The 27156-nt window shown below is 38.3% G+C and overlaps 3 protein-coding genes across 4 annotated transcripts in view; 2 read left to right on the forward strand and 1 right to left on the reverse strand.

Annotated features, from left to right (window-relative positions):
• The window catches only part of il1rapl1a (interleukin 1 receptor accessory protein-like 1a), a 121222-nt gene extending 111603 nt beyond the window's left edge, over positions 1-9619 (forward strand). Inside the window, exons 7-12 of one of the 2 annotated variants that reach the window (XM_056260696.1) lie at positions 656-788; positions 1759-1904; positions 5244-5390; positions 5563-5733; positions 7290-7334; positions 7482-9619. In XM_056260696.1, the coding sequence (XP_056116671.1) occupies positions 656-788; positions 1759-1904; positions 5244-5390; positions 5563-5733; positions 7290-7334; positions 7482-8203 (1364 nt within the window). In that variant the 3' untranslated portion in view covers positions 8204-9619. The remainder of the gene's footprint in view (positions 1-655; positions 789-1758; positions 1905-5243; positions 5391-5562; positions 5734-7289; positions 7335-7481) is intronic. The other variant, XM_056260697.1, reaches the window with a different exon arrangement.
• An 8793-nt stretch (positions 9620-18412) lies between these two features.
• Positions 18413-24517, forward strand: LOC130094426 (E3 ubiquitin-protein ligase TRIM35-like). The gene is made up of 6 exons (XM_056260705.1): positions 18413-18884; positions 22521-22616; positions 22727-22957; positions 23049-23071; positions 23150-23271; positions 23362-24517. The coding sequence occupies exons 1-6, from the start codon at positions 18444-18446 to the stop codon at positions 23901-23903; spliced, it is 1455 nt and encodes a 484-aa protein (XP_056116680.1). The 5' UTR covers positions 18413-18443; the 3' UTR covers positions 23904-24517.
• Positions 24518-25827: 1310 nt separating this feature from the next.
• Positions 25828-26762, reverse strand: LOC130094441 (TLR adapter interacting with SLC15A4 on the lysosome). The gene has a single exon (XM_056260731.1). It carries the CDS (start codon positions 26734-26736, stop codon positions 25906-25908), a length of 831 nt encoding a protein of 276 aa, XP_056116706.1. The 5' UTR covers positions 26737-26762; the 3' UTR covers positions 25828-25905.
• Positions 26763-27156: the final 394 nt, after the last annotated feature.

Consider the following 27156-nt stretch of genomic DNA (forward strand, 5'->3'; position numbering starts at 1 on the left):
ACTCATCATCATGTCGTTCCAAACCTGTATGACTTACTTTCTTCTGTGGAAAATAAAAGAAGATATTCTGAGAAACCAAACAGTTTGGTTCTCATGTGTCAATTGTCTGGACAAAAAATACAATGGAAGTCAATTGGAACTGAAACTGTTTGATTGCAACATTCTTCATAGCATGCTTTCTTTCTTTTCTTCAAAAGAAATAAATGCATGCAGGTTTGGAACAACATCATAATTGTGAGTAAATTATGACAGAAGTTTCATTTTTGGGTAAACTATCCCTTTCAGGGTGTTTAAAATAAATCTTATAGAAATTTAATTAGCATAAACTGCATTTTATATGCTCTCAGTAGGAAATAGTATACTACTATAATGTATTGTCAAGAAAAACGAGAAAGAAAGATTTTCTTCCTTTTTTTAAGCACACTGGTGAGTCTCATTAACCTACAATAAGCCATTGTGAGCTTGTCAGCTGCCATTGATTACATGGAGACCCCCTAGTGGCCGGTGCAGGGAAATTGTCTCTGGCTTCACAAACACAGTATGGGCCCTACATTTTCTTACATAAGACAACAATCCCTGGGCAGAGAAACGATTGAATACAGAAAACAGAAGTTTGGTATCAATGTGTAATCTCAAACCTCTCTTCCCTCTGCAGGAAGCATGCTGAACCTGACGTGCCGAGCCTTCTTCGGGTACAGTGGGGACATCAGTCCACTTGTTTACTGGATGAAAGGAGAGAAGTTCATTGAGGACATGGACCAGAGTCGCATTCGAGAGAGTGAAATCAAGTAAGGAGGAACACAATGGAAGCGAGAGTAAAGAAAAAAAATCATTACAAAAATAGCCCATGTGCTAAATTAAGGATGTTTTACTGAAAAAAAAAACAGGAGAATTGCAAGAATATTGCGCATTAGGTGTATAGAAGCAGCTTAGACTGCTATTTTTTTTTATCAATATAAAATATTTTAACATTTATATTTACAGTTTGTGATGGTTTAGCTGTTAGATCATTTTTTTTCTGGCTATTTATTAACAAATATACAATTTTGGCCATACTTTTGAGTTCAGTGTAAAATACCATGGTAAAAGAATAAGGTTAGAATTCAATACCACAATATATCAAAGTTCGAATGTATTACTGTTACAGTTCCAGCTCACTGATTTTTAATGGAATTCAAGAAACAGTTGCTTTTAAAACTAGCTTCCACTCTGAAATCGCTTATTCAATACGATAGATGGTGCACCGTAAAGCACACTTTAAATGTTCACTGAGATGTCGACAGTATATTTTCAATTACTGATATCACAAGCTTGTATATGAGCCTATTTATATCTAGCAGGGGTGGTCGCTGTGATGACACACTATTATTAATTCCCGTCTGAAAGAGAACTGGATCAGAGCGGCTCTGAATACATCCTAATAACACAGCAAAATGTATCGCGCACCATGCACCGAATGCATTTGCATTTACATGCAGTTAAGGAGCAGCGATGTCAGCATCTTTTAAATGAAATTTCAGTTTCAAATGATTCAGCCAGGACAAACAAGAGACTGAATGTTTTGTTATAATTAAATGAGAGCCCCATTTGTTGAGTGCCGACCAAACCCAAAGCCCTTCCTCCCAAAATGTCTAATCTCTACAAGCTGCTCAGTCTAAAATTTATCCTCAAAATCCTCTGTTAAAAGGGGCTAATTAAAAAACTTTGATTCCACAGCCCATGGTGAACAATGGCTCATTGTTTCGTTCTCTCCACCAGGACCATCAGAGAACACCTGGGTGAACAGGAAGTGTCCATTACTCTGACCATAGACTCACTGGAGGAGGTAGATCTGGGTAATTATTCCTGTTACGCGGAAAACGGCAACGGGAGACGGCAAGCCAACGTACAGATTGGGAAACGAGGTAACACATTCAACTGTAACACACATGAACTCAATCGACTGAGTCATACCAGCTGCTTTTCAGTTAAAGGAACAGTTCACTCCTAATGAAAATTATGTAATTTACTCACTCTTATGTTGTTTGTATGACTTTCAAGAGATGTTTTGAAGAATGTTAAGGCTGATCTTCTTAAGCAGACATTGACCAGGGGCTGTCATATAAAAAAAAAACATAATAAAATAAATAAACATTACTCCAGTCTTGAGTGTCACATGCTCCTTCAGAACTTATTCTAATATGCTGATTTGGTGCACAAGAAAGATTTCTTATTATCAAAACAGTTGGTCTGCCTGAAAATGCTGAAGGTATCTACCCAAACTTGTTTCTTTAGTCATGGCTGCCGAAGTTCCTCGGTTTGAAACCAAATTGGGTGTGGTTTAATTGGAGGTAGCTCATCCAATCTCTTACCGAACACTGATGGCATGGGTCGACTCTGTCCGCTTATTGTTCGGTTCCAACTTTCGGGGAAAAAGCCAGGTGTTGGTTGCCAGTAGACGTGCGATGCAAAAAGTGGACCTGATGTTTTAGAACAGCAGAATCTCGTTTAATCAAGATTTCTCTGCCTCCATTCAACGAGTTCTACACAGTACGGCAAAAGCTACAGCAGATGGGAGCCCAGTATGTTATTCAGTATCCAGCTAAATTCCGGGTGATCATCGGTAAAGTTACTAAATTCTGCGAGTCCCCTGAGTGGTGAGGATTAAAAATCACATTCAGGGGGGCACCACAATACGACCTAAAGAGTCGTATGAATGAATGAATGAATATTGAATGGCCCTAGTCACCTTCTGTTACCATACTTTTGTGCATGTATTTTCGTTGTATGGAAAAGAGCAGCTTGGGCGTTCTTCAAAGCCACGCCTTTTTTGTCCCATAGAAGCAAAGTCATACAGGTTTGGAACGACATGAGGGTGAGAAAATGATGACAGGATGGTAAACTATCCCTTTAATGTGCTATGGGATTTCTTTACATAAACAGCACAGCATGTTCCTGTGTCTCCCTCCTCTTCTCTGTTTGTCTCTTTCTTTCTCTCCTTTAGGGAAATGCATCAGCATCTAAAATTCACTCTCTTTTAAAGAGAGCTGCTTTGAAGGCATCCTATCTTCTCTTTTAATGGCAGTTCAGAGGAGGAGACGGCTTCAGCAGTTCACACACATTCTCTCCCTCTCAGCCCAACTCAAAACTCATTCAACTGTTCTCACACACACACACAAATGGAAAAACATACACTCTCTCTCTCTTTCAACTCGTCTTAGCTGTACACACACATTTCTGCAGATAATCTCAAAGCCACACACACACACACAAACCAAATCTTCCATATGCACCCCCTCTCTCTCCTTCAGCTCATTGCTGAGCACACAAACAAACATGCTTTCACAATCTTTCAGCTTCTCTGAAGCATCTGAGTATATCTTGCGTATTTTCCTCCATTAGCTGTAGCGCAGAGGAGCTTTGAACAATATGAACATCATTAGCACTTAATCATTCGGAAGTCATTTTGCATTTCTCACTCCTTGTGTATGTCCTTAGCGCAGCATGAATTTCCGTGCTGGTCCAGGCTGGTTTGGTGCTGATCTGACTGGTAGATTTGCTTGAGAAGCTAATTGACAAAGGAAGTCGTGTCGGTTTAGCTCGCCAAGAAGCCTGATGCCAGCAAACCTTGAATCCTATGCTAGGGATCAGGGACCATATTGCTCAAAATTACTTAAGTCTTAAATTAGATTTGAATCTTCCAACTGATATTGCCATGGTTACAAAACAGATGAAATAGTATTCTAGACTTGGAATGTTTCTGTAATAGAATGCAACAGTTGGGTTCTGTCAGTAAAACTCCCATTCATTTTCACCACTGGGGAATTGTTTTTAACATATCTTAAACCTTCAAAGACAGACTTACTGTAAGCTGCGAGGTTGTTAATTGATGGTATATGTTTTTGTTTGAGCCACTAGCCAGCATTCAACTAACAGCGGAATTCCTAGGGGGAAAAAGTCATAGTGAACTTCCTCATGATTCTGCAGAGAATCTCCACCAATCTAATTTTTAATTCGATTTTCATTCACAATGCTTCATGGAATTGTAGTTCTACCAGAAAGACTCAGGAGGCAAGAGAACATATGAATAAGATTTATTTAAAGGGATACTCCACTTTTTTTGGAAATAGGCTCATTTTACAACTCCCCCAGAGTTAAACTGTTGAGTTTTACCGTTTTTGAATCCATTCAGCCGATCTCCGGTTCTGGCGGTACCACTTTTAGCATAGCTTAGCATACATTATTGAAGTGGACAAGACCATTAGCATTTCTCAAAAATAAATGACCAAAGTGTTTCGGTATTTTTCCTATTTAAAACTTGACTCTTCTGTAGTTACATCATGCACTAAGACCGACAGGAAATGTAAAGTTGCGATTTTCTAGGCTGATATGGCTAGGAACTATACTCTCATTCCTGCGTAATAATCAAGAAACTTCACTGCCGTACCATGAGTGCAGCAGGCGCAATGATATGACGCAGCGCCTGAAAATAGTCCCCAGCTCGGTAACTTCCAACGTGACCGGGACTAAGTGCCTGCGCCTGCTGCACTCATGGTACGGCAGTGCAGTTTCTTGATTATTACGCAGGAATGAGAGTATAGTTCCCAGCCATATCAGCCTAGAAAATCGCAACTTTACATTTTCCGTCGGGTTTTAGTGCACGATGTAACTACAGAAGAGTCAAGTTTTAAATAGGAAAAATATCGAAACTCTTTGGTCATTTTTTTTTTAGAAATGCTAATGGTCTTGTCCACTTCAGTGATGTATGCTAAGCTATGCTAAAAGTGGTACCGCCAGAACCGGAGATCGGCTGAATGGATTCAAAAACGGTAAAACTGAACAGTTTAACTCTGGGGGAGTTGTAAAATGAGCCTATTTCCAAAAAAAGTGGAGTATCCCTTTAACAGTTGTATGCAAATTAGTATCAAATAGATAATAGAAATGATCAAGTTCTTTGGCGTAGACCCCGTCCGTAGTCCAAATCCGGAGGGTGACGGAAACTGTTTTAAAAAAAAAACAGAGAGGCCATTATATGAGATGACTATGTAACAATACCATGTTTATTGGACACAAATATGATGGCAATACCATGGTATTCTTTGATTTGTAGTATGTGGAATTGCTGCTTATCCCAGCACTCATGCTACCGGCACAGTAGTTTTACAGGCTGAAGAGTTTAAATGAATGATATGCTAAGTGTTCTCGGATGAATTGTCAGCTTATTTAACTTTATTTTGTCTCTCTTTTCATTTTGTGTCTCTCAGTGGAGCTGATGTACACTGTTGAGTTGGCCGGTGGTCTGGGTGCGATTCTTCTGTTGTTGGCGTTGTTATTGTCTGTGTATAAATGCTACAGGATTGAGCTGCTGCTCTGCTACAGGCATCACTTTGGTGGGGAGGATACAGATGGAGGTAAAGCCACACACTCCCCCTACAGGAGTTACTGAGCACAACACTGCAGCAATTACATATTTGTTGATCCTGATTGTTACTGTATGTAATTAGGACTCTTTTTTCATCAGAATAATTTCCAAAATATTTTGTTAAACCCTCTACTTTCTTTCTTTCTTTCTTTCCTCCTCAGAAAATAAAGAGTATGATGCGTACCTGTCCTACAGTAAGGTGGAGCTGGATCAGTGGGGTCAGGAATTACAGGAGGAGGAACGCTTTGCTCTGGAGATTCTCCCTGATGTCCTGGAGAAACATTATGGATACAAACTCTTCATCCCTGACCGAGATCTCATTCCTACCAGCAGTATGTGCAGAATGTGTGTTTTGTGTGAATGCATGAATGTCTTTGTTAGTGTGTTTGTAAATGTTGTCTTAAAGCTGCAGTCCGGCATTTTTCCTCTTTGTCGCCATCTCTGTTCGAAATCTGCAATTGCAGTCATTCGCGGAATTATCAACTTTACGTGGGTTGTAGTTCAACACCCTCGACACGGCACAGCGCGGATGAACACAGTGTTTGAGGAGAGTGTGCAGCTGTCAGTCACCGCGCCGATGTGGATATTGTCATTCAGAATCACAGATTATTCTTTTTGGAAGTATGACCAACATACGAATTTTCACCGGGAAATGTCATCTGAACTAGTAAGAAACATTCACTTTTGTTCTGGTTCTGACATTGCAGTAAATCGCGCTGATTAAATCTAACAATTGCTTATAAGTTATCATTTCACGCAAAACCGTGCAGCTATACTATGTTCTCTAATTGTTAATGTTAACAACGTCAGCAAGCATTGCGTGACTACATCATGTAATGTCCTTCCGATATTATCCTTGTCTTCGCATGGGTCCGGTTGCAGTCTCTTTTTTTCTGTAGCCACTCCGAAGTCCGAACGAAGTCTTTTGCATTTTACAGCGGGTGAGTCTCTAGTTGTCACTGATGATGATCGTTGTTTGAACCTTTCTGGATCCGCCATCAAATTGATAAGTTTAATTATATCAAGTGCTGTGAGAAAAGGCTATAAATCTCTACCTCCAACATCCTCACACGCAATATAGCTTATACTAGCCGAGACTCCTTCTTTATGTGTACGGGTGTGACGTAATGACGCAAAGACATGCTCGAATCTCCCGCGGAAATCCACCAGTACCACTGGAATTAAAAACATTATTACAAGCTTACCGTTTTGCATCGAGCTAAGGCAAGCAGATAGTTTTGAACACTGGCTGGTTATGTATTTTATCAAATATGTATTTTGGATAATTTTTAACCCAAAAAAAGCTACGGACAGCAGCTTTAAATGTGTAAAACATTTTCATTAGCACAAGCCAGATGTTCACAGAAATTTCAAAAATAATCAGAGAAATTAATTTCTTGTGAAGTTTTAGGAGTGTATTCAGAAACCCACAACAATCATAAAAAAAAGTTGTATGGACAGATTTGACAAACAGCACTAATTGTACAGAGCTTATGAAAACTCATTCATAATGAAGTGTGACATTTTCATCTCATAAACATGATAGCAGCACTGGATTCACCTTGCTTCCTAATACTGCAGAGTGATTTAATCATTTGTAATTAAAACTAATTAAACTCCCTCATCAGCATTAATATGACCAGGAAGCCTTATGTTGACTAGAAAAAAAGCTTAGTTAAAAAACAAAATAACTTTTAGTCTTAAAACATTCTGTGAAAACTTTCTGTAGAACCCAACGATAATTTAACTATTAATAATATTCCAAATGTGGGCAAGTACCAAAATAATAATGAGACCGTTTATGTAACACTGTGTTTGTTTTGGTCATATGTCAGGTGTTTTTGCCCTGTATGTGTGCTTTGTCTGAAAGCTGAATGTTTATGTCCAGGTATGAGCAGTCAACATTACCAAGATGACACACATCTTCTTAGAGGTACACCTTTGTTTGAATGCAAAAACACACGCACACACAGATTGTTGTTCATGAACGACTGTGGTTGTTGTGTCTTAAATGTGTGTTTGTCTTCAAATGTGCATTATTTTCAGGTATTACAGTTTTTTTTCTTTGTCTGTCATGTAGCTTACATAGAGGACGTGTCCCGCTGCGTAGACATGAGTAAACGTCTGATCATCGTGCTGACCCCGAGCTACGTGCTGCGCCGCGGGTGGAGTATATTTGAGCTGGAGTCCCGTCTGCGCAACTCTCTGGTTTCAGGGGACATTAAAGTGATCCTAATTGAGTGTGCCGATCTGCGAGGAGTCATTAACTACCAGGAGGTGGAGGAGTTAAAACAGTCCATTAAATGCCTGAGCGTGGTGCACTGGAATGGCCCGCAGAGCAACAAGCCCGGCTCGCGCTTCTGGAAGCAGCTCCGCTACACCATGCCGTACCGCCGCCCCCAGCAAACCCTCACCAATCACGCGCTGGACGCCGGCGAACCCGGCCCCTTCGCCGACCTGCAGACCGTCTCGGCCATCTCCATGGCAACGGCCACGTCCGCCGCCTTGGCTCCGGCTCACCCCGAGCTGCGCCCGTCCCTGCGGAGCTCGTACCGCTCGCACTCGCTGGCACGGCAGAAACACTCGCACTACCGCAGCTACGACTACGAGCTGCCCTTCACGGCCGGAGGCACTCTGCCACCCCAGCACACCTACTGCAACCTGCCCCTCACCCTCCTGAACGGCCAGCGGCCCGTCAACAACAAGACCCTGCGCCAACACAGCCTGGACGAGCACCACGCCAACAACGCCATGCTCCCGCTGCTGCCCAGAGAGACGAGCATCTCCAGCGTCATCTGGTAAAGACAGAGGAAGTGAAACGCACTCAGAATGGGCCACCTGGCACACGGGGGACTAAATAAGCTGGCATACAGCACAGAACACAGTGAGGTTAGTGGGTTCCTGTGAGCAAAAAGATCGTTCTGTCCACGCTAAGTGGGTCTGAGGATGTGAGTCTTTTTTTGGGCATTGCTCCAGCTGCGAGGGACGACGTAGTGCCATATCTGTAGGCGTGAACTGAGCATATAAAGTCACACCACACGGAGGTATACAGGGTCTCGTGTAGATGTTAGCGTTATATTTGTAGCAACGCTGTCTTCCTGTCTCCATGTTTGGTTTGATCACGCCATCTATTTTTACTCGTTAATGCTCGATGCTTTTGTTTTGTCCCTTTTTCTTCTTTTTTAGGTTGGACTCGGACATTTGATTGAGATTTTGTTTGTTTTTTTCTACCTTCTTTTGAAATGGACTGAAATATTCCTCGTTTGATTTTAGCTACTGTCGTTCTGCTCGGAAGCTACTGCGTTTTGTTCCGTCCCTCTTTCTGTTGTCCAATGTAAGGTATGTATTTATGGTTTTAATTGCAAAATTTTCAAGAAGGAAATATATTACAAATTATGCAAAATATACGAAAGCCTAAAGGGGTCGACGGAGGTGATCAGAGAGCGGTGCTGTCTTCTCTTACAAGAGGAACAGCATTATTTCTCAAATATTAAGGGGATTTTAAAAGATGAGACATCTATTTTTATATCTGAAGAGTGCTGTTTCTCTCTAATACCACAGGGTCATTGGGACAATGGGACTGAAGACTCTCTTATTTGTGAATTTGGGTATTTTATACAGTTTGCTACATTGTTCTCATCTGTGGAGGAAAGTAAATGTTTTATGTTAACTTCTGAAACAATAATCAGCTGCATTTTTGTTTGTATTTTTTTATTTATGTTCATAGTCAAGGATTTTTGATCCACATACAGACCTTTTGACCTTTCTTTCACATTTCTAATCCGTTTAACTCTCAGTCTGACGTCTAACTCACTGGTTACATGCTTGTCTTTTTCTCCTCTAGCTGCTGTGTAACTCAGATACATGCTGGCATGTTTCACAGAGGGACACGGGCCTGTATACTCGCATTCTAGTATAGGGTATCAAATAATCTCCGCTTGAACACGTACCATATGATTTAATAAATGCCCAAAGTCAACATATGTTTGTTGTATCTCATCTAGAGGTTTTACTGATCTAGGGGTTTTCACTTATGGCAGCATGTACTGATGACTCTAAGGGGGAAAAACACAAAGCTAGAATCAGAATCAACTGGTTTGCAAGTAAACAGAGGTCTAACTGTAAAAACAAAACAAAAAAAAAAAAAAAAAATCTGAAACTATTCCTATAATTTCTTTTCTCCTATTTTTTCTTTGATTTTTTTTTTTTTTTTTTTTTAGTTGAAAAAAAAATTGTTTATAAAAATAATTAGAATTATGTATGAATGTTCACCTCTTGAGTATGCATAGAGACTAGTTGTGTATCCTGATTTGAATATTTACTGTATTATGAACAAAAGCTATCACAGAGAGATGTGTGATCTCTCTAGAGGCACAATCATTTTTCTTTTTATATTGTTTCTCACTGTGTACAGTAAAGTCACAAACCACTATAAGCTGGTCGGTGAAATTTTGTGTGTGTGTGTGTGTATGGTTGGAGAGGAGTGTCTGGCTCTCAAATTGTCTGTCTTATACAGACAATACACTGAGGCCTAACTCAAGGTTCTAGGTGAGTTGCTAAAACTGAATATCACAATTATGAGCAAAATGCTAAATACTGGATACTACAGTTCAAAAAATAATTTTGAAACATATGCATATAAATGCACCTCTTTAAATAAAAGAGAAAATGAGATCTAAAATATGCACTTATTTATGTGTTACTACAAACAGACTGACATATCTGAAAACATTTTATTTTATTGTCATAGAATGGTCTTTGAAACTGGCTGAAAGCATGCAGACAGATACCATTTATAAATATTTAATATAGACTTTAATTAATCATTGAACATAAGCAGACATACAGTATGGGCCGAAGTAAAAACGATCCTTACATCACAACAGCAAAATTAAACAGAACAACTTGATTACTGCCAATGGTAACGGTGACGTTCACTTTAACTAACTGAACAAAACATTTATAGCATTTGTTATCTAGGTTAATGTTCATTTATAAACATACTGTTGTTCACTGTTAATACATATTAGTTCATAATATATTAAATAATGTTAATTTATATATTAGAAATGTATTAGTATATATAAAGTTTCTGATATTTAATGAATTAACAAATTGAACGTTACTGTAATGTTTAACCAGGATTTCTATACATTTTTCACCATTAAATGGTGTTTGTTGCTTTGGCTTCTTGTGGATGTAGTCAGTGTTGCTCTGAAAGTCAAGTTTCCTGTCTATTATAGTACACGGTGACCTGCTTCACATCCTGTGCTGCCAGCTTGAGCGCAACTTTCTAATCATGGCTCCTTCATCTTGGTGATATTAATGTGTAGAGAGCTGTTATCAAACCAGAAGACACGGCTGTCAACATACTGGAAATAGACTATTTACATCCTTCTGGCAAGCGACCAAAGCTGTATCATCAGCTTACTTGAAAGGAGCAGGTCACTGTTGTTACATTGAACTTCACTGCTATTAACATGATATAACAGGGGGGATACAGTTGCATACATCCCTGAGGAACACCAGTCGGATGAAGTGCTGTTCATACGGATTTGCTGAAGCAGCGCTTTGATGCAAGGACCAGCCCGCAGTTGACATTTACATCACGCAGTAGGTACATTGGGGTGTGCCTGTATTAAAGGCAGAAGAGTATTAGTTTTGTTCAAATGCTGCTGGACTTTATCCAGCACATGTTAGCTCGATAAGCAAATTGCGTGGTGTCCATAAGTGTCACCTTTTTGAGAAGAACATTTTTTTACATGTAGATGCTCTATCCATTTGAGGAGTACTGATGTACCATCAATGGGCCAAACGGCATTAAAGGATTTTTGCACATGGGGTTTTTGGTACAGCGATATGAGTGATGTCCTTCCAGGTCAGGGTTATAACTTTTTTTTTAAAACATTTGAGCAAACATACGTAGATCCCAGTTGTGCAGTAGCCTACACCTTTAAAACCTTCCCTTTCAGCCCCTCCTGATCCTAAAACTTTCAAACTAAGCTTTTAAAACTACTTCAAACTTTCAGGCAAGGCCTGTCAACCCAATATTAAAAGTCTGTCTTGGCGTACTCAACTTTTTCTAGTTTAATAACTTATAAACACATTATAAATGTCATTAAAGAGAAAAAATAAATTTTGCTATTTTAGGTTTTAGTATTTTTTTATTCAAAGCCACAAGAACAATTATTACATAGTCACTATTAACAACTTGGCTGCCAGACATTCAGACAAATAAAGTTAATACATTTCAATGCTTTTTTGTTTTTAGTTTGTTCCAAAAGGTTTATAAATAATTTAGATAATTAGATGTCACATACAATTTAAGACATTTATTTTGCAAAGAGCCCACTTGTTCTTATGTATATGATATTAGGCTAATTGCATTGTGTTGTTCTTATTCCAAAATGTCATTCTTAAAATAAAAAGTACTCAATTTTCTATACACCCCATTTTTCTTTTACTATAGATCACCAAATTCATCTAAAATAATACAATTCAACTTACACTCATTTGTATAGCGCTTTTCACAATACATATAGTTTCAAAGCAGCTTTACAGAAAACATACATCTACAATTTAAAGAGATCTGTTATCAGAGGTGACTGTGTCCAAGTAATGTCCATATTTCAGAAATCAGCTATTTAGTCTACACTTTCTGAAGAGACTTGATTGCTTTATAGGATGAACGGATTTAATTTAGGCTTTTATTAACATTTAAAAATTGATCAGCGGACAAAAGCTCAACCGAACTTGCTTCATTTGTTCTTGTGGAACCTCAAACCTCATTGGTTCTTGCACGTCAAGCGAACTTGTCTACAACTGATGTGTGAGTTGATGAATGTTTATATGTGAATAAAAGACTAAATTCAATCTGTTCATCATATAAAGCGATCGTGTCTCTTCAGAAAATTTTGGACTAAACCGCTCAATTCATATGGATTCGTTTTTTACGATCTCTTTATGAACTTTTTGAAGCGTTAAAGTGGTTAGTTGGGTAGCAGAAAGCTCTCAGACAGAAAGCTTTCAGATTTCATCAAAAAGATCTTCATTTGTGTTCCAAAGGTGAACGAAGGTCTTACGGGTTTGGAACGACAATTAAGGGTGAGTAATTAATGACATAATTTTATTTTTTGTGTGAACTATCTCTTTAAAGCGCCCCTTTGAGGAGACAAGATAGCAGGTCAGAGTAATGGGCATGGCGAAAGGTGAATTGCTAGAACAGAAACGAACCCCTTTCGTCACGCCCATTACTCCAACCTGCAGATACTCACACTTGGCTTTGAGGAGGACATGTGTGATTCATACGATGTACTGTAGACGGCGATAATGCACAACTTCTGTAATGAACTACCATGGAAGAAGAGGAGGCTGACCCGTTTAAATCATAGACAGTAAAAGAAATGGACAGAGCGATCTCATTGGAACTCAGTTGAGACAGTTGAAGCCCACTTTTAGCGATTTTTGAGAACTTCCGTTCCTTCAATTTAAACCAAGGGGGTAATCCATCGACCGGAAGTTGAAGCCGGCCGGGTGCCGCCATGTTGTAGCAGAACTTCACTTGCGTTAGCATTTCCATTGACTCCCATTCATTTTTGCGTCACTTTGACAGCGAATAACTTTACATCTGAGGCGTTTAAAGACTCCATTTGTCCATTATTTATTTCTAAAGAAACACGACAATGTATAAAGGGCTCCATTACCTTCTATGTTACACTATGGCCCCGTAGAAACAGATTTAGTAAAAATAGGCTAACGATTGCGTCATAACCACTCGACTCTCTGTCGCGCTGTACAGAAGTTACCGTACAGACAGGAGGAGAAGCTCGCAGGCAATCGGGGGGACGTCCCGTCAAGGGAGAAGCCCATATATAATGAGTCCATAAAAGCAACGGAATACTTACTCCTGCTCACTCACGCCAAAGAACTCTTTGCTCAAGTTCCCCGTCTCTGCAAGATTAACGTTGGCAGTTTTCACGCACAGCTACTAGAAGATTAACGTCTGTCAGACAGGTTGCTCACGTCATCAAGCTTAGTTTGAGTCGGTCTGAGTCTGCGCGTCAGGAACGGAAGTGCTCAAAAATCGCTAAAAGTGGGCTTCAACTGTCTCAACTGAGTTCCAATGAGATGGCTCTGTCCATTTCTTTTACTGTCTATGGTTTAAATCTATCATGAAAAAACAAATGTATTAACAGTGTAACAAAAAAATAGCCTACATTCTTAATGTCTTTTTCTTCAAATTCCTTTTTTCTTTTTTACTCAGTTCTGTGCTTTCTGTTTTATTTTGTCTATATGGTTTAACCAAAAACATGTCTAAATAATTGAATTCATATAAAAACAAAGTAATAACAGTTTGGCCCTATGAAATGTTTTTTTTTAAAGAAATTCTGTATTGTGTATTTCAATTTGTCTGGTAATCAAATGATGGCATAAAATATTAATTTATCTTTTATTCAAATGAAAATTAAACGAGCCTTTTAATTGTGTGTAGCAAACAAGTGCTACACAACAGAGGCTTACTGTTAAAATTATAACATGGAAGAAAATGTGTTTTAGCAATAATTGTACTATAGTATTACAATAAGATGTACATTATACTGTACAAGAGTAATATATTTCTATCGCAGTTTCTTTAAGTCAAACCAAACTTTTATTTTGGAAACCCGTCAAATACAAAACAAACCCCTTCTTCTGTTTGTTTTTTTATTAATGCCAAAAGAAAGAAAATGTAACAAATACATAACAACAGTAACAATAAAACCCAGGACATATGTCACGAAAACAGTACAAATAAAAATAACATAAAGCCAGAGGGGATGAAAAAACAAACATTATACAAGGTTAAACATTGAAAGTTGACTTTTTTATGCCCATCAAAGAGTTATAGTCTACCAGAAAAATTGACAGTGGTGGGATCTTACCCAAGAATTTGCATTTGTGAATAAAAAATTTGCCAAGTATCATAAACAAATTAACAATGTACTGGAAACACAAATTTGAATTGTGGTAAAGAAAATAATATTAAAGGTGTTAATACATATTCTGACATCTGTTTTTTGCTGAGAGAGATAGGTTCATAACTCATTCCAAAAAGCTTCAACACAAACACATTCACAAGAAGATGTACAATTGTCTCTTCTACATCACAGAAAGAGCATTTATTTTCAATGTTTTGGATATACTTATTGAGTGCACTATAACAAGGGTAGCATCTATGCAATATTTTTTAAATGTAATTTCTTTGATTTTGTTTGTTAAAAGATATTTGTGTGGAAGAGACCAGACAAGACTCCAATTAACATTGTATAACGTTGTCATCCATTTGAAAGATGATGCTGGAATAGATTTTCTGTTAAAATTGAATTTGTCATCAGCAATCAAACTTGACAATTTTGAAATAGAAGTCTTATACAAAGAAATAGGACTATAGGTTTGCTCTCCTTTCAAGAGAGTTTTTATAACATTAGGAATGACGTTGAATACAATATTTTATTCATTTAATGAAGCCCCAAAATCAAAAACAATTTTGTGGAGAATTCTGAAACGGAATAAAACTGACAATTGTCGTCCATCAGCTGATTAACAATATAAATGTTATTTAAATACCATCTCTCAAAAAATATTGATTTATTTATGTAAATAATATTCTGATTGTTCCAAATAAAACAATGGTGAGGTGAAAAATTATGTTTGTAAACCATTAACCACGATAATAAAAACCTGTTGGGGACATTTTGCTAATTTAATGGGTCGTTTTCCAAGTGAGAAGGGGCACTGTAACAAAAATTCAATATCTCCAATTTTCCTAAAAACAAAATTAGGAAATATGTTCCATATGAAGTCTGTTTTTTTTTAACAAATCTTTTTAACCAATTTACTTTTAGCACATGGTTAAATAGGGTAAAGTCAACAACTCCAAGACCTCCATCACTAACCTTATTTCTTAGAACCTCCTTTTTAATTTTGTGTGATTTATTTTTCCATATGAAATTTAAGGAACATATCTAATAAGGAACATAATGGCTTGGGACAGTCCATTACAGAAAAGTAAACTGGTGTTTTCCTTGATGCCTCGCCACAGCCAATCACCAGCACTTGATTTGTGCACATCATACATGATGCATGCTGATTGTTTCACTGACGTTGACAAGATTAACCCCTCAGGTATCCAAATTTGGTACCGAACATCAAGACAATTTTTGGTACTCAATAGTATCGAGATACTACAATGGTATCGAGGCAATTCGGTCGGTGCCTAAAAAGTATGGAAGTCGATACCCAGCAACCCTAATACAGATTGGTCATATATGAGGCGCTATATAGATAAAGATGACTTGTCTTAACTTGACTTTTAAAACAAAGCAAATGAAGCTGTGATGACTTGATGACTTGTTTCCAGTCTTCAGTCTCTCATGTTCTTGCTCAGACGTGGACAGGCTCTCATCTCTCTGGTGTGGCGGCTTGAGTTCCTGTCAGGTTGGGGTTGGACTTCAGGCTTCGGGTCGAGTCTCCAGCTCAACCCCTCCACCAGGACAGCAAGTGTGTTCTTTACTATCCAATACACAGATTACATGAACAAGTCAGCTCATGAATGATATTTTAAGAGCTGTTTTACAACAGATTTGAATTCTATTTGCACTGATTCTGTTATTTTCCTGTCTACCGTGAAGCCGCTTTGAAACAATCTGTATTGTACAAAGCGCTATATAAATGAAGGTGACTTGACTATAACAAGAACATTACAATGAACACAAATTTGAAAATCTCACTACAAACAATCCAGAGCTGAAGACAAATGATAATAAGCCTACTCTGTCTGTTACACTTCCTTAGGAAAATTGGGGAAAAAACAATTAGATCCTGTTGATTTGGAGAGTACAAGATGCTTAGCGTCTCTTAGGATACATATTGAAAGAGTTATAGGGGTTCTGCGTCTGAAATACACAACTTTGCAAAGCATTATCCCCATAGTTTTCACTGACATTGACAGAGAAAATGATATGACATACCTTGACAAAATGGTGAAAGTATGTTGTGCTCTTACAAATGTAACTGACAGTAGATGTGTAACTGAGCTAAATAAACCTATTTCTTTTATACATTTCTTGTTGCTTGTGACATTCATTTGAAAGATATACTGATGTTTTATAAGTTTTATTTATTGGTGTTTTATTTATTTGAATTTATACACTGCTGAACAGACAGAAAAACCAGTACATGAGAGAAGGAGAGGAAGGAAGATGGAGGGATACATAACAGGGGCCATTAACTCTTTCAAATCCTCTCACCACTCATTTTTCATTTCTTTTTTGTGAATTTATCATTTTTCTGCAGCTGGGACATACCCACTGTTTAGGAATTCTTTTAATGCGAAGGCAAGATTGGTGAAACTTTTTAACTGAACAAAAACCTGATGCACAGACCAACATGTCCCCTACTTCGGGCTCACGACAGTAGCACCACTGTTGACCATCATCAAATGCTGCAGCTGGTTTTGGAGCAGAAAAATACTTGCCAATCAGCTCTGGCATGATGCATTTCTTAAAAAAGTTTGTAGCACAAGCCAATTCTTTGTCAAAAAATGGCACATCTGGTTTCACTCGTTCCACAAAAGGTGAAGTACTGTCCCTCTCAGTCCAAAATCACAATAAGGTTTGTCAGTAACAGATAACTGCATTTGTACTTGATAATAATAGGCATGGTCCCGCTTCAGTCTGATGCTTCCACACTCATTGTTTTCAAGGCAAAAGTTTGGAACAGAGTTTGCCGCCTCGTTTACAGAGAGGTCCTTGGCTCTAAATACGGCTAAATACGGTTAAATGGCTGAAATACGGTATATATTTATAAATAAATATATTTCATTTTTGGGTGAACTATCCCTTTAACTTCTTTTACCTGGAGTGTTCAAAGCCATTAATAATGCTGACCAATATGCCACAAGAAATGAACTGGCGATAGTAGGAATACTCTCCACAAACACTTGGTGACACCAAGTTCATTTTAAGAGATTAAATTGTAGATTAATTTTAAGCATACTATATGCCTGTGGTGAAGAGTGTAACAGGAACTTGAGAGTTTCTCTGATTCTTTTTGTTGTTTTTTTTGTTTTTGTTTTCAGACTACATCCAAAATAGTGTTTCCACATCGGAGAAAAAGGCAGTTATAAGAACCAAGTGAATAACGTGGATGCTCTTCAAAAAACGAAACCTCTCTGAATAATGTGGGAGAAGAAATACACATGATTGTATGAGTTGTAAATAAACACTTAACTCTCAGCCTGTTATTTGAAGTAAAAAAAAGAAAGAAAAGTAAAGTAAAATCACATTTATTGTTGCATTGCAGTTGTTGTTTTGTACCTTAATTCATTATATTGCAGATGTGTGAAAATAAAACTTATTCTGGATATTCTGGTTGTGTTTCAAAGGTATTACACAGCATTTTATTATTGCACTTCGGTATTATGTAGGCCTAATTGTACTTTAGTTGTAGGCTATTATGTATTGCAGTAGCCTATACCGCAGTTATATTGCAGGATTATCAGCTGTATTGCAGTAATACTTCAGCTGTAATGCAGTTGTATTGCAGTTGAATAGTAGGCTACTTAATATGTATTGCAGTAAATCTGCAGTTGCACTCCAGTAAAACTAAAGACATCATTATAGGCTACTGCAATATTGCCGTTTTTCGTGTCCAAAAATTTGCATTTTTCTGCATGTAACAAAAACTAGGCTAATCTTTTGTAAGGGTAAGCTAAACGATGACATCCGGACCCGGTTTATTTTTAGGTCAACTATCCCTTTATTATCTCTATGCGTGTGCAGGGACAAAGCTTTCTCCTTTCATTCCTTCTTTCATTTGTTGTGTTAAAATAAAACGAAACGTTAAATTAAACCAACAACCGCCCACTTAGACCCAGAGCCAGAGATAAATGGCTCAGACCGGAAGAAATCACGTGACCGACATGTAAAGCGACCAATCACGGTTCGCTTTTAAAACTACTGTTCGTTTTTAGGGGCGGGTAAATCTGAAATCGCTGATAATAATGGCTCAGGAGTCTCCGCGAAACGTTGTACAGGCCAAACCGAAGAAAGTGGAAAATGGCTGTTTGCTTTGTGGTAGGGACTTCTATCCAACCAAATGTAATAAGCATCGACTCTATCACGGACACAAGTCTGAAAACAAAGCGGAACATACGGTTGTGTTGGAGGAATTAGTTGGCAAACTTCAGGACACGACTCTGGCCGTCTGCGGCATATGCAGAACTCTCTTATTAAGGTACGATCGCGTGTCCAAAGACGCAGAGAGAATACAATGGCTTATTAAGGATACGTGGAAGAAGACGAGAGAGAAACGATGTGCGGAGTCAACTCCTTCACTGGAAGTGAAGAGACGACGAGAACTGATGGACACAGCAGCATATGATGAAGACAACAACATTGCATCCATCCCACTACATTCCACTGACACCGCTGCAGCAGCAAAGGTAAAACGTTCTTTATCTGATCTCTCTAGAAACACTACGACCAATGATCACTTGTATTTTAGGACAAAATACTATCTGCTTTAAATAAGACTATTTTGAATTTACTGTGTTGTTGTTGTTTTGTTTTAGTTTTATCTGACGCCATATAAAACCCAAACGCCATAAAAAAAATGCTAAGAAAGAAAACTTTCTGGAAATATTGCTGTAAAACGTTGTGGTAACGTTAATGTATTACGTGAAAAAAACGTTTTTTTTGTATTATTATATTTACGGTCTAAATTACGTGTTGTTGTTTTTTTTTTTAGATGATTCGTGTTTTCAACAAACTGAACTGGGACATAATTACAATAAATAGCCTACCCTTAAAAAATCTGTAACGAGGGAATAAAACTTAAACTGATAATATTGCACGTCGTGTTAAGGGACCATGTGATCCCACTCAACAATTTGATCTTACCATGAGCTCCCAGGATACTCATGATGTGGTCACAATGTGAGGTCACAGTGAGCTCAAAGGCCCAATCCCAAATGGCACACTTCATGTGCACTTTCGTTCTTGTGGACTTACAATGGCTGCCGCGTGCGCGTGTCCGTTAAGTCCGTGAGACCGTAGTGTGTCCCATTTGTCATTTTTAGATCTCAGAAGGGTGCTCGCGAGCGCCGCGTGCGGTCGATTTGCGCCCTTGATGCGCACTTTTGCCGAGCCCGTGCTGCTGATGCGGACTCCACAGCAGACTTCTTCCCGACAGTCAAAGCGGCATTACGTTACGAAAGTGCGGACTCAGAGGAAGACCGCGAGTGCTTAGGGTTCCATTTGGGACAGGGCCAAAGTGTAACTTCACAGCGCACTCACTGTGTGCTCATACTGGGAGCTCGCCATGTAAGACCACTGTGATACCATTGTGTTAAACTCTCATTCTGTTCGTTTAGTGTGAGATCACTGTGATCTCAAATGTATCTGATATTGTTCAGTTATATCACAAGAATCAAGTAGAAGTTCATATTTTATTTCCATCAACAACGTATTTCAAAAATTCAGTTTCCTTGTTTAATTTGTATTCTTTTCAGCCTGGTGTTGGCATTTGACACAAATATTTCTATTTGACGGATGCATTCAGATTCAGCAGGTGTTTTTTTGGTGACTCATTTTCACTTAACTTCTATTTATTTTTCCCCTTGAAAAGACTTGACACATCCTGAAACACAGAGAGCAATATGTCAATGCAATCAGTTGTAAAATCAGCTTGTGTGGTTACTGAAGCCAGGTGATTCCACACCTGAGCTAGCAAGATGGCTGGTTCACATGCACCTGGCCATGTGCCAGTGCTCTGTTAACACAGGGCCAGGCCACCGTGCATATTGGCATTATAATATCATATGATCATATGAACAAATCCTGCTGTATCCATGTTTTTTCAGTGTTGAGAAACAGGAAATATAACAACATCTTTAACAACATTTGAACTGCCTCCTCTCAACCTGCTCAACATTTTGAATTCACAATGAGCTCACATATTAATCACACTGTGATCAGATGGGCAGTATTTTAATTACATGTATTTGAAATACGTATTTAATTACTTTTGAGTATTTTGTAATTTGTATTTTCCTTAACAAAAATAAATGAAATGTAATTTGTAATTAAAATACTTATTTAAATATATCATTTTATTTCGCATATTAACTTTCATCACCAGGCTTAAAGGGATAGTTCACCCAATAATGAAAATTAGCCCATGATTTACTCAACCTGAAGCCATCCTAGGTGTATACTGTATGACATTCTTCTTTCAGACGAATACAATCAGAGTTATATAAAAAATGTCCTGGCTCTGCCAAGCTTTATAATGGCAGTGAATGGCTGTTTAAGTTTTGAAGTCCATCAAAGCACATCTATCCATCATAAAAGTGCATCTATACATCATAAAAGTGCTCCACACGGCTCTGGCGGGTTAATAAAGGCCTTTTGAAGCGAAGCGATGTGTTCGTGTAAGAAAAATATCCATATTTAAAACTATCGACTAAAATAACTAGCTTCCGGCAGACGGCCGTACGCATCGATTTACGGCGAAAGAGTAACACTTGACCCGACGCATGACGTAATGACGAACGCGGAAGCGCAGAGGATGGAGCAAAACAAAACACCGGTCACGAATTAGACGTCTAAAACAACAATTTGTCGGAGGAGCTTGAGTTTGTTGCCCAGCCCTCTTTGTTAAAGCTTACGCTACTCCTACATGCGTCACTGGTTACTTTTGTGGCGCAAGTCGACTTGCGTGGGCCGTCTGCCGGAAGCTAGTTATTTTAGTCGATAAAGTTTTAAATATGGATATTTTTCTTACACGAACGCATCGCTTCGCTTCAGAAGGCCTTTATTAACCCCCGGAGCCGTGTGAAGCACTTTTATGATGGATAGACGCACTTTTATGATGGATAGACGCACTTTTATGATGGATAGACGCACTTTTATGATGGATAGAGGCACTTTGATGGACTTCAAAAAATATACAGCCATTCACTGCCATTATAAAGCTTGGAAGAGCCAGGACATTTTTTTAATTTAACTCCGATTGTATTCAACTGAAAGAAGAATGTCATATACACCAAGGATGGATTGAGGGTGAGTAAATCATGGGCTAATTTTCATTTTTCGGTGAACTATCCTTAGGGCCATAGACATAAAATACAAATAGGACTAACAAATTTCACAGCCTTTCACAGTTTTTGGCAAGAAAATCACGTGATGTGACACATCCTATTGACCCTGTTCACATTTCCGGGTTTCTCAGAAGTGGAAGGCGTCATAGTTGGGTAAACTTCTATAGCAGTGAATGAGAGACTACATTAAATATATTTTTGGTGTTCCTATTTGCTCAAATAACAAAAGAAAAACGCCACAACAGCGTTTTCACAACTTTCAAAAAGAGTAAAAAAAAAAAATAGAGATAGATTGATAATGGCAGTCGGAAGAGAGAAAGATGTCAACTTTGTCACAGCCGCGGTATTAGAAACACCCTCACAGCAGCGTTAACTTGTGTAATATTATACAAATAAGTGTTATAGGCGTAATGATCTTTTATTATGACAGTATGTGGCAACATGTACATTAAAAGCGCATCTTCTGCACTAAACGATGATATTCCGATATTCTATACTCTTACATGTATCTAACTCCACACTTACTCTCACACTACACAAGACTGTAAATTCTGTTTGTATTTTGTATTTACAAATTACTTGTATTTTAATTAAATCCTTTTTTTTCACAGCAGTATTTTATTTAAATACATTTGATGAGTAAGTATTTGTAATTTGTAATTAAATACTTTTTGATGTATTTGTGCCCATCTCTGACTCTGACTATGAGAATAGTGTGATGATGTCACTGCTCAACATTTTAAATTCACAATGAGCTCACATATTAATCACACTGTGAGAATCAAAGTATGTGTTTTCACTGTGATCATCGCATGGTCTTTACGTTTTGACTGGGATGGCAAGTACCCTATGATATAAAATAATTGCTGAATCTGTTTTGATCAGGTTCTTTGACCCAAATATAAGTTTAATTTATTAGATATACAGGAGCTGAAAACAGACATTTTCATATTAACCTGTTCTGTTGATTTTTTCCAGGAGAAACTCAAAACTGCATTAAAACCACTGCAGGCAAGGCTAAGAATATTTCAGGAGTTTCAAAAGACTTCACTTCAAACTGCAGAACATATTAAGGTAAGTATTTACTATGGTATAAAGTTGTGAAGCACCCCATCTTTGTAAAATGTATGTATGTTTATGTTAGAATATAGTCATTCATTCATCCGAAATGTCAATGGTTTCAGTTTCAGGCTCAATATACAGAGAAATGGATCAAGGACGAGTTTGTGAAACTTCGCCAAAGTTTATGCAATGAAGAGGCGGCCAGGAAAAATGCACTGAAAGAGGAAGAAGAGCAAAAGAGTCAGATGATGAGGAAGAAAATTGAGGAGATGAGCAGAGAGTTGTCATCTCTTTCTGCCACAATCACAGCTATAGAGGAGGAGATGAACGCTGAAGATGCTTTATTCCTACAAGTATTAAGCATGTTTATTTACTTTACGAAAAGGCAATATGCCCTTTTTAAAAAAGTGTTAATTTATTTAATCTGTATTTCTGTTATTACAGAACTATGGGGCCACTATGAAAAGGTTTGTATTGTTTTTCCTGTTTCTCTGTTGTTCTAAGCTCAAACCTACAGCATCACTGACTCCTGAACGGTTTTCCAGAGTTTCCCAGTGTAGACTGCCGGATCCAGGGAACATTTCTGGAGTGCTGATCAATGTGCCAAAACACCTGAGTAACCTGAAGTACACTGTGTTACAGAAGATGCAGAAAAGTGTTGAATACAGTGAGTACAGAAGAACACAACAATGACATCAGCTCCATAATAAGAGTCATTTGTTTTGATTCGTGTTTGTGTGTCTTTCTCTTGCTTCAGCTCCTGTGACCTTTGACCCCAACACTGCTCACTGTAATCTCATCCTGTCTGATGATCTGACCAGTGTGACATACAGCGATGAGGAACAGACACTTCCTGATAATCCAGAGAGATTCGACATGTTTGCGTGTGTTCTTGGCTCAGAGGGCTTTGACTCGGGGTCTCACTGCTGGGATGTTGAGGTTGGAGACAGTACGGGCTGGTTCCTCGGAGTGATGAATGAATCCGCTCAAAGGAGGAATAAAATATTCTCAAGGAGTGGAATCTGGCTGGTGGGGCATTTCTGTGGTGAATATAAAGCACATCTACCACCACAATCACCAACCCTCCTCCTGGTGAAAGAGAAACTGCAGAGGATCAGAGTTCATCTGGACTGGGACAGTGGAAAACTGTCATTCTCCGACCCTCTTACTGACACACACATATACTCTTTTGCACACACATTTACTGAAAGATTATTTCCATTTTTCGGTGTTGGCTGTAATATTTCTCCTCTGCTCATCTTACCAGTAAATTTCTCAGTAAAAAAAGACTCACTTTAGATCTTAGTTTTATGTAATGCCTAATTTTATTTTTATTTTATTTTTTCATTTAATTGACTGTGCTGATGATGATGTATGTCATATATAAATAATTATACTACGGGGCCGTTGAATGCTTGAATCTGATTGGTTTATGAACGTTCTAAGGTGTGCAATTAAGAAGACGCACGGCTAAAGTAGTTCCAGGCAGGTCTTGACCGCATTACATGTGTATATCACTTTGCCAAATGATTTTAGTTATTTCAAAGGTCTTGTCAGCCTATAACAGCAAAAGAACCAAAAACTACAACGACACTAACCCAGCAAATAAACACTGTAAACAATAGGATAAAAATTACAAATAATTTCCATGTTTTTTTTGCCACATAATCTCGTTTTATTATGCATTTATTATTATTTATTATGAAAAAGCACATACTCCTGCTCTATTCCTCTCAAACGCACACACATTCAGTACGGACACACACTCGCACAGAAATGTTGTCAGCGCTGCTCTGGCAATTTTATCAGTAAAATAGTTTAACAACTTAAAAGTTGCATGATATTTCTCACTAACGGTGTAATAACGGCGCTATTACACCGGCATTGACAAAAACCTGACAAATGTCTTGAAATACATCATCTGATGAACAATGTTTTGAGGTGTGGTAACCGTAGTATAAGTGGAATAATTGACTCTGGGCTGTTGAAATATTCGAAAAATAATGCACACCCGATGTTTAACAGCCACTCCGCTTTTTCTAATAATTCAACAGTCCAGAGTCAATTATTCCTTACATAAAAGAAATGCTCAGTGACCTCTGGATGCTAAGACTATTAAAATGCATTTATGTATTTAATATTACTTTGACCTTTTAAATGCAAGAGTGTAAATGGTGGTATTTTGTGTAACTAGGTGCTTGTCCCCAAAATGCTCTGATACAATCAAGGCATGGAAATATAAATGTAAATAATTATTTTAAAGCCAAATTTGTGCAGTAGGTGGCAGTAGAGATTTTCTCAATATATTTTATTACCCATTACATGTTTTTGTTTATCAAACAAACAGCAAGTTTCACAATGCGTTTACATTATGCTTCACAGCTTGATTACAGTCAATGGGTTCATCAACCGGGGTCGTAATTTAGGATTACCGTCGTGTTCACTTTGCGTGGTTTTAGAAGCGTCAACTTTGATGGACCATACGCCTGCATTGTATGGACTTGAGATTGATTATTTTTCGTTTGAAGGTCTAATGCCTATTTTTCGTTTGAAGGTCTAATGCCTCAAGATGCAAAATATAAAACAAAATGTAAAACAGAGAACTGCTTGTGATACATATTGCTTTCAAGTGTGTGTGTGTGTGTGTGTGTGCGCGCAAATTCATAAGCTATTCATCACGTTCAGGTTAGTTGAATCAGATTTGACCTCTAATTATATCCATTAGAACGATAACAGTTTTTTAACACCAGTTGACTGAAATTCCATGATTATCATTTGTGATGACTGGATTTTTTTAATGATTTTATGTTAATATTGCACTGATAGTTATTGTAGTCATTGTTATCTAAAACTATTTAAATAGTTTTGCTAATTGAAATATTATACTGTATATATAGCTATATAGAAATATACAACTAATAAAAATAACAAGTTCATAACAATATTGTAGAAACTTAAACTAAAAACAAAAACTGAAAATAAGAAAATAATGGCTAATACAAAATATTAATAAGTACTATAATAGTATATAAATAATATTAAAATAACGCTGACTCGCAGAGAGTCATTTCTTGGTAATGAAACATTAGAGCACTTATCATTATTTTATATTCAGCAGAAAATTTTGATTTTATTCATCCAGACTTTCAATAACTGTAGACACCTTGAATAATCAGCAGCATTCTAGTTGACAGAAATCACTGATTAACGTGTTTCAAACTTGTTGCACGCTATATGAAAGTCCATCTCCTTGGTCTTACTGCCACAACGTTTCTTTTCCCACTTCTGCCTCGTATCCAACTCACTTTGTCTCAGTGGAGATCTGCAGTAGAGGGGTGCTGATCTCGCTGGACTGATAACTGCTGGTGACTTTCAGTAGGCAGCTGAGCAGCATGTCTTTGGCCCGTGCCGTCTCCATGTTCTGTTCACGGCTCAGCTGGAGGGTCATTTGGTCCAGGCTGGTCTGCAGTAGCTCAGAGGCCATGACCGGCCTTGTCGCCGTGGGTCCCTCGGTCAGGTACTCCCTGTACAGCTCCAGAAGCTTCTGTTCCAGGTAGCCGTTGAGCTGTGAGTTAGAGAGGGGCCGGCCGAACTGCAGAAGAGAGGGCCGTTCGCGTCCGCTTTCTTCCCTCCAGCGCCTCGAGCCCCTGTACTCATGGACAAGAGGAGGCAGGAGGGAGGGTGAGGGGACATCTCCAGACAGAAGAAAGGGCCCAGCCTGGGGGTCCTGAATGTGATTGCCCTGTACATCCCCTGCACTGGGGCTGAGCGGCAGCACCTGGCCACCAGCAATGTGTAAATCGTTGTAATGCTGAAAGATGCTGTGGCAGCTCGAAGGCACTAAAAATGCCTCAGCTTCTATGGTGTCTGCCTGCCTGGGGATATCCACACTTAGGGCGTGTTGCCGTCCTGCCACAGGGGCGGGAGACGAAAGGTGAGCTTCGCTCTGCTGGGTCTTTGTCCGGGTCGTATTAGCATAAGTCTCTAGAGGTGAGAGGACAGGGGTTTGTGTTGAGAGGGGATAAGTCAGCGGAGACGATGATGGTGCTGTGACCGTGTCACATGTAGGAGGATTTACACACTCGGGTTCAGCTTCGAACACCAAACACCACAGCTTACCTTCACACAGCATCTACAGTACACATACACAGAAGTTAAAGTGGACATTAGTTCACACTAAACGTTTAGAAAAGGAGTCTCAAACTCAAATGATCTACAGTTGTTTGGGGCCAGTAAAGAAATAAATAAATTCATACTTTTATTGAGCAAGGATGCATTAAATTGATCAAAAGTGACAGTAAAGACATTTACATTGTTACAAAAAAACTTTCTTTTGAGCTTTCTATTCATCGATGATTCATGAAAAAAAATGTATCACTGTTTCCACAAAAATATTAAGCACCACAAGCACAACTTTTGTCAAAATGTTTCATATTAGAATGATTTATAAAGGATCATGTGACATTATAGACTGGAGTAACGATGCTGAAAATTCAGTTTTGACATCACAGAAATAAACTGCATTTTAAAACATATTAAAATAGAAAACAGC

This window comes from Rhinichthys klamathensis, unplaced genomic scaffold (assembly GCF_029890125.1).
Source record: "Rhinichthys klamathensis goyatoka isolate OS25496 unplaced genomic scaffold, OSU_Roscu_1.1 h1tg000177l_1, whole genome shotgun sequence".
Lineage (NCBI taxonomy): Eukaryota > Metazoa > Chordata > Actinopteri > Cypriniformes > Leuciscidae > Rhinichthys > Rhinichthys klamathensis.

What these genes read in the sequence shown, in the direction of transcription:
- LOC130094441 (XM_056260731.1), bottom strand. Translation starts at nt 26,736, where the DNA reads ATGCTGTGTGAAGGTAAGCTGTGGTGTTTGGTGTTCGAAGCTGAACCC.
- LOC130094426 (XM_056260705.1), top strand. Translation starts at nt 18,444, where the DNA reads ATGGCTCAGGAGTCTCCGCGAAACGTTGTACAGGCCAAACCGAAGAAA. An exon ending in AAACTGCAGAACATATTAAG is followed by an intron (nt 22,617 to 22,726) that starts GTAAGTATTTAC and finishes CAATGGTTTCAG; the next exon opens with TTTCAGGCTCAATATACAGA. An exon ending in AAGATGCTTTATTCCTACAA is followed by an intron (nt 22,958 to 23,048) that starts GTATTAAGCATG and finishes CTGTTATTACAG; the next exon opens with AACTATGGGGCCACTATGAA.